This window comes from Papio anubis, chromosome 9 (assembly GCF_008728515.1).
Source record: "Papio anubis isolate 15944 chromosome 9, Panubis1.0, whole genome shotgun sequence".
NCBI classification, from domain to species: Eukaryota; Metazoa; Chordata; class Mammalia; order Primates; family Cercopithecidae; genus Papio; species Papio anubis.
In genome coordinates this window covers 44,965,974-44,973,509 of record NC_044984.1, presented here as the reverse complement: position 1 = coordinate 44,973,509, position 7,536 = coordinate 44,965,974, and the positions used below count along the sequence as shown (strand labels likewise).

The following is a 7,536-nucleotide window of genomic DNA, read 5'->3' as shown; positions in this document are numbered from 1 at the left end:
AAAAAAACTAGCCGGGCGTGGTGGCGGGCGCCTGTAGTCCCAGCTACTCGGAGGCTGAGGCGGGAGAATGGCGTGAACCTGGGAGGCGGAGCTTGCAGTGAGCCGAGATCCGGCCACTGCACTCCAGCCTGGGCGACAGAGCGAGACTCCGTCTCAAAAAAAAAAAAAAAGAAAAGGCAGAATCTTTACTTTTTTATTAGCGTCTACCTGAAATAATGTGGTTCTAGCAGCTCTAACCCTAATCTGTCACTAACTCAGGGTTATCTTTGGTGAAGAAAACCAGGGTTAGCATTTATGGGAATGAATTAAAACTTAACCAGGTTGTTAGTGTTATCTAACATAGAAACTTGATACTCAATTTTTATGCCTTTTACTCTCCTATGGTCAGAAGACACAGGTCACTTTATTACAATTTTATTTTTATTGTGATACATATAAGAAAGTTTGAAATACATATTTAAGTTTTAAACATAATAAACAGAGAAGTATTTAATAGATGTGTCTGATAACTCAAGTATTTAGAGACTTCCCTAGATCTAACTTGACATTTGAACCCAAGAGGAAATTAGAGCCACAAACCTATCCCTTCTATTAGGTCCTTGTGGTTGACGTTTCTCTCATTAAAACAGAAGAGTCATAGAATCTCAGAGATCTCTAAGGCTTGTATGTCCCACTGGGAAGTTATCCCCAGGTGTCAGTTCAGCATCCACACTATATATATTCCGCAGTTACCAAAGGAAATTTTTACTTTCTGGCCTTTGAGCTGCATTAACGTAGAGTATGGGTCAGTCACTGATGTAGGGAGTGTTCAGTTAAATGCTAGGTAGCCAGAGGAGAGTCTAAGCAGAATGGAAACTTTTTTTTTTTTTTTTGAGATGGAGTCTCACTTTTTCGCCCAGACTGGAGTGCCGTGGCGCGATATTGGCTCACTGCAACCTCTGCCTCCCAGGTTCCAGCAATTCTCCTGCGTCAGCTTCCCGAGTAGCTGGAATTACAGGTGTGCGCCACCACGCCTGGCTTATTTTTGTATTTTTAGTAGAGATGGGGTTTCACCATGTTGGTCAGGTTGAACTTGAACTCCTGACCTTGGGTGATCCGCCCACCTTGCCCTCCCAAAGTGCTGGGATTACAGGCATGAGCCACTGCGCCTGGCCAATGGAAACTATTATATACGGGGTGGGGTAAGATCCTCAGAGAATAATGCAGGACATTGGGTTGGCTGGTGTTTCTACGGCCCAGCTTTTACCTCCCTCTTCTATTTCCATTCCTTCCTAGGACTTCCTGATCATGTTTGTGCATCACTTGGTCACCATTGGGCTCATCTCCTTCTCCTACATCAACAATATGGTTCGAGCAGGAACTCTGATCATGTGTCTACACGATGTCTCAGACTTCTTGCTGGAGGTAAAAACCCAGTCTTTCTCCATCTTCTTCTTCTCTTCTCTTCTTCCTATGTGAGGACTTTCTCCCCAGCTCAATTCTTTCTTCCTTTCTCCAGGCAGCCAAGCTGGCCAATTATGCCAAATATCAGCGGCTCTGTGACACCCTTTTTGTTATCTTCAGCGCTGTTTTTATGGTTACACGTCTAGGAATCTATCCATTCTGGTAAGTGGTAGGGCTGTAGAGTTGTGGTAGGTATGAGCCTAATGATACCTTTTGCCAATTCTCATTTTGCCCATTCAGTTTTTCTGTTCTATTCTATTCTATTTTTGCCAATAGAACACAAGAACCCTATTGCCCTGCTTTTACCTTGGCCTGTGCTGACCTTTTATGGACTCTCATAGGACCTCTGCTGCCTCACACCGTATTTCTAGCAAGGTCGGATCCAGACTCAGAGTACCCGACTCGGTTGGCTTCTGGTTTTTTTGACTCATCTCTGAGGAACAGTCCTAATTTTATGCCTAAGTAATTCCTTTGCCTTCTTTTGCCCTGTTGATACAATTCTCAGGCCCTTCTTGCTTGTGTTCCTGCTCTGGTCCCAACCCTGACCAACACACACATATTCTCATTCTCTCTCTCATTCTCTCTCTCTCTCTCTGTCCCTCCCTCTCCTCTCCCCCCTCCCGCCTCCCGTCTCCTTTCACTTCTACATTCACTGCTTTATGGGAATCAGCTACCTACTGTCCTATCCTATATGTGTCTGAGGAGCTGAGTCATTCCTAGGATTAGAGTCCCACTTCTGTCCTAATTTCGTCAAACTCTGCATATTTGAAGTCATTAATAATGTGACTTAATCCATCAGTTCCTAAGATTTATATATCTTTCCCTGTCCCTAAGGATAGAAAACACAACAGGCTCCTCCCCTTCTTTATTTTCTTACTGTGGATGACAGTCCCTGGAACTTCAGCTGATAAAAGGGCTGGTAGGAAAACACACAGGGCTCTGCATCCCTAGGACTCGGCTTCATCCCTGTCTTCTGAGCTTTGCCTTTAGAATCTGACCATTGGCCTCCCTCTTCTAGGATTCTGAACACGACCCTCTTTGAGAGTTGGGAGATAATCGGGCCTTATGCTTCATGGTGGCTCCTCAATGGCCTGCTGCTGACCCTACAGGTTCTGCATGTCATCTGGTCCTACCTAATTGCACGGATTGCTTTGAAAGCCTTGATCAGGGGAAAGGTGAGGATGAAAGATGGCTTCTTTCTTTGGGGTCTGGGGGAAGATAGGGATTACTCAACAGATGTTCTCTCTCCATCAAACCTGGTGAGCCCCATCTACTCAAGCAGGCCAAGCAAAAAGCCTAGGGCTCCAAAGTCTTTGCCTCTTCTATGAGTGTTTTGCCTTTTTTAGTTTAGAGACAAGGTCTTGCTCTGTCACCTAGGCTGGAGTTCAGTGGCATGATCACGGCTCACTGCAGCCTCAAACCTGGGCTTAAGGGAGTCTCCCACTGCAGCCTCCCAAGTAGCTGGGACTATAGGTGTGCACCACCATGCCTGGCTAATTTTCTTATTTTTTTGTAAATAGGGTGTCACTATGTTACCCAGGCCAGTATCCAAGTACTGGCCTCAAGCATTTCTCCCACCGCGGCTTCCCAAAGCAATGGAATTATAGGTGTGAGCCACCACACCAAGCCTGTTTTACCTTTTTTTTTTTTTTTTTTTTTTGAGATGGAATCTCGCTCTGTCGCCCAGGCTGGAGTGCAGTGGCACGATCTTGGCTCACCACAACCTCCACCTCTTGGGTTCAAGTGATTCTCCTGCCTCAGCCTTCCTAGTAGCTGCGACTACATGATGTGCCACCGTGCCCAGCTAATTTTTGTATTCTTAGTAGAGACGGGGTTTCACTATGTTGGCCAGGCTGGTCTCTAACTCCTGACCTCATCATCTGCCCACCTAGGCCTCCCAAAGTGCTAGGATTACAGGCGTGAGCCACCGCACCCAGCCTACCGTTTTACCTTTTAAGATGTGACTTAGATGCAAGAGGGGAGTTCTACCTTCTTCCTGTCCCTTAGGAATGGCTTTTGTTAAAGGATGATAGGGTTAAGAGTTTTTTAAGAGATGGCCTCAACCATTTCCTATCCCTTACCTACCTGCTTCAGTGGATTTCATATTTTTTCTTTTTGACATGGGGACTTTTTCAAAGGAAATCATATGCAGAGCCACATAAACTGTATAAAAGCAGATTGTTAAGTTGCTTAGAAATGGTGATAGTTCACAAGCCACCACAAGATAACCATGCTGTGATATTCAAGGTATAGTTTATATAAGGAACTAAATATACACCTCACCCCACTACTGTATGAGGCAAGTGTCCTAAGTGAATGGGTATGTAGTATTTCAAATACCCATCTTATGCCAAGAGCCAAAGAAAGGTGCCACTTAATGATAAACTCATAATTGAACTTTGCAAGTTTTGAAGCAGTCAGACTGTAATTAGTCCAAGAGCTAGGGATTTCAGCCTAAAGGAATACAGAATCCCAAGTCGGGGGGGCTCTGCTTGAGCAGGCACTGACACCAGGACCAACTGATGGAATGTGGCCTAGATATTGATGATCTCCTGTGTCATTATTCCTTATAGCTGCCATTGGCTCAGAACTTGCTCAGCGTGCCTGTGCATCTTGCTGTAGCTACTGGACATCTCTGTTCTCTCCTGCTTCTTTCCTGACTAGGTGACCTGTCCAGGAAGGATTAAACCCTGTACTCTCCACTCTTTCCTCACCTCCTTCCTTTTTTCTATGCCTGGCGGGAGCTGGACAGTTTCATCTCTTGCATGTAAGTGTATCTGTGCTTCTAGTATTCAGTGAAGCATGTCCATCTGAATGTGGTTCTCCTTCCTCCTGCTCTCCTTTCTGTTCCCTTGTGTTGGTCTCAGAGCATGCCCTCTCTCCTGACTTTTCGGGGCCATTATTGACTAGAGCTGCAGTTGCCAGATGTTTTCCTAAATCGAGGCAAGAATTTGAGTCTACTTTTTTTTGTTTCTGAGACTCTGTTTACCGCAAGTCTAGAGACACTCTGCCCTCTAGTGGAAATCCTAAAGGTCAGGTAATCAGTCATCTGAGTTCAGAGGTCAACAGCTATAATCAACTGTAGAAGACCCATCCAACACAAATTCAAGGAGCTGATCCAAAGCAAATGCTCACCTCCTTGGCAACAGCTGTTACAGCTGTGTTCCTTTTCACTTCCTTCTCTCCTTTATTTAAACTACATTTATTATCCTTCAGTTCTGGAGGTCAGAAGTCCGACACAGGTCTCACTGGGTTTCTGTCCTTTACTTCTAGAGTCCAGGGTGGAGTTGGTTTTTTTTTTTTGAGACAGAGCTTCGCTCTTGTTGCCCAGGCTGGAGTGCAGTGGCATGATCTTGGCTCACTGCAACCTCCGCCTCTCGGGTTCAAGAGATTCTCCTGCCTCAGCCTCCTGAGTAGCTGGGACTACAGGCATGCGCCACCACGCCCGGCTAATTTTTTTTGTATTTTTAGTAGAGACGGGGTTTCTCCATGTTGATCCAGCTGGTCTCGAACTCCCGACCTCAGGTGATCCGCCCACCTCAGCCTCCCAAAGTGCTGGGATTACAGGCGTGAGCCACCGTGCCTGGCCCTTTTTTTTTTTTTTTTTTAAGAGACAAGGTTTTACTCCATTGCCAAGGCTGGAGTACAGTGGCGCAATCATGGCTCACTGCAGCCTCGACCTCCTGGGCTCAAGAGATCCTCCTGCCTCAGCCTCCCAAGTAGCTAGGACTACAGATGCATGTCACTATACCCAACTAATTTTGTCATTTTTTATTTTTTGTAGAGACGGGGCTCTCGCCATGTTGCCCAGACTGGTCTCAAACTCTTGGGCTCAAGCAGTCCTCCCCTCTCAGCCTCCCAAAGTGCTAGGATTATACGTGTAAGCCACCGTTCCTGGCCCATGGTGGAGAAACTGAAATACTTTGCTTGATATGCAGGACAGTTTAATTGGGAAATGCTGTTGTAATCCAGATGCTTCATTTGAAAATACGAAACAAAAAAGACCATGTTAATAAGCATTCACAGATGGTAGCATGATTAGAACTGGGATTCTTTTCTCATTGACTGCCAGTCCATTTGTGTTTTCACTATACTGTGTATCTTGGGGATGCTGAAGTTTCACAAGAAAAGTGATCTTGCTATTGGGAAAGGGAAGAAGATTGGAAGACAGTGTCATAGGATAATGGTAGCTGAGCCTAGGAATGGGAAACTACTAAAAAAGGCCTGTTATGGATCAGCTTTGGGGATAAAGCAAAACAGCATAACCAATATGAATAAATGCATTGTCCACAGCCACCAGAAGATAGAAGCACTGCTGACAGTCATATGTATTGTTCATGTTGGCCTTCCCTGTTCTTTGAAGTGGAAGAAGAGAAGGGGTATCTGGAGTTTCCCTGAAACCTAAACCAGGTCTCAGTGAGTGATGTCAGTTCTCTTAGGCTGGTCCTGAAAGACACACCCCTCTACCAAAGTAGCTTCTATTCCATAGAGAACAGAATCGGAGATGGCAAGGGAGAAAACTAGAAAGCAGGCGAAGCATAGTCACAACATTAGCCATAGTCCAGACAATACTTTGAGTTAGATGTCATCAGAAAGCAGACCAGACTGGGAACACAGTGCCCACACCTGGGTTTCTGAGCTTAGGTGTGTCTTACAGTTCTCTCCAGAAAAGTTCTGCCCTCACTTTTCTCTCTTTGGTCTCATCCCACTCAGGTATCTAAGGATGATCGCAGTGATGTGGAGAGCAGCTCAGAGGAAGAAGATGTGACCACCTGCACAAAAAGTCCCTGTGACAGTAGCTCCAGCAATGGTGCCAATCGGGTGAATGGTCATATGGGAGGCAGCTACTGGGCTGAAGAGTAAGGTGGTTGCTGTGGGGACTTCAGTACACATGGACTTGTAGGGTCACTGGCAACATACTCCTCTTGGCCCTTCCCATATCTACCCTTCTGTGACTGGGGGACTACAAGGCACTGAGGAGTATCAAAGAAGCGAATATTTTCACTTTGAAAGAAAACGCTGCCGTTTTGTATTTAATAGCCTCCAAGTTCTTTCAGTAATGTTATTTGCTCTGTTTTTGTGTGTTTGTTCATGTGCATTTGTGCATATGCGTGAGTTTCATTGCTGGGGTTGGGGCACAATTCTGGACTGGAGCCATGAGGCCTTCCCTAGTCCCCTTTGAACCCACCTTAGTTCCACATTTGGCTGCATCTTGAATTATACTGACTCCAGACTGTCTCCTTCCTTTTTGCCCTTGGCTCTTGAGGCTCTAAACCCCTGGGCCATCTGAATGGAGCAGCCAAGTTCAGTCCCAGATTTCTGCACTGTTCCTCTTTCACAGCTAGAATACGTTGCATGATGAAGTTGTATAGAAACAGAACCATGGATGGATGGCCAGGATTACTGTGGTCCCTAGCTAGATCCCCTTCCTATCACCTGATAGCAACAGGGACAGCTGCCAATACCCTACTCTTTACTCAATGGTACCCAGGGAGGGGGCATGGGAAGAGGGTGAGCTGAGGGCTGGAGGAGGACAACAGCCACTGGGTGAGCTGTTCACGGTCTTGTACTATTGTTTACTCTGTGATTAAAAGTACTTCAACCCACCTCTACTGTCTCAACCTCTTTAGTGACTATTTCTGCAGTTTCCTGAATCCATAAGCTAATTAAGAGCTTTTCCAGGTCTGATTCAGAAGGCCCTGGACACCAAATTTTTCCTTTCTGTGCATGGTGGGAAGAGAATCAGCCAGGGTGCTTACATTTTAGAGCTTTATGTTTTTTAAGAAAAAGTTAATAGGTTTAGTGGGTCACAAGAAGAATACTGGACAGATTCAACCATGTATATAGTGAAACCAACAAAAGCTTTGGTTGAAAAGCCAAGACGCCATTAGGTAAATACCTTATTTCCTATTTTAGTCAATACAGAGATTGTCAAATAACTTTTTTTTTTCTTTTGGTAGAGATGAGGTCTCCCTATGTTGCCCAGGTTGGTCTCAAACACCTGGCCTTAAGCCAAAATGGGGATTATAGGCATTAGCTACCACATCCAGCCCAATTAACATTTTAAGGTTATGATAAATAAATCTGAAGTGT

At 45.3% G+C, this 7,536-nt stretch overlaps 1 protein-coding gene across 6 annotated transcripts in view; it reads left to right on the top strand.

Annotated features, from left to right (window-relative positions):
- The window catches only part of CERS5 (ceramide synthase 5), a 37,797-nt gene extending 30,748 nt beyond the window's left edge, over window positions 1-7,049 (top strand). Inside the window, exons 7-12 of one of the 6 annotated variants that reach the window (XM_021922318.2) lie at window positions 1,276-1,404; window positions 1,499-1,605; window positions 1,684-1,905; window positions 2,462-2,618; window positions 4,108-4,210; window positions 6,157-7,049. In XM_021922318.2, coding sequence (XP_021778010.1) covers window positions 1,276-1,404; window positions 1,499-1,605; window positions 1,684-1,905; window positions 2,462-2,618; window positions 4,108-4,210; window positions 6,157-6,164 — 726 coding nt within the window. In that variant the 3' untranslated portion in view covers window positions 6,165-7,049. The remainder of the gene's footprint in view (window positions 1-1,275; window positions 1,405-1,498; window positions 1,606-1,683; window positions 1,906-2,461; window positions 2,619-4,107; window positions 4,211-6,156) is intronic. The other 5 variants (XM_021922322.2, XM_021922320.2, XM_021922317.2 and 2 more) reach the window with 5 other exon arrangements.
- Window positions 7,050-7,536: the final 487 nt, after the last annotated feature.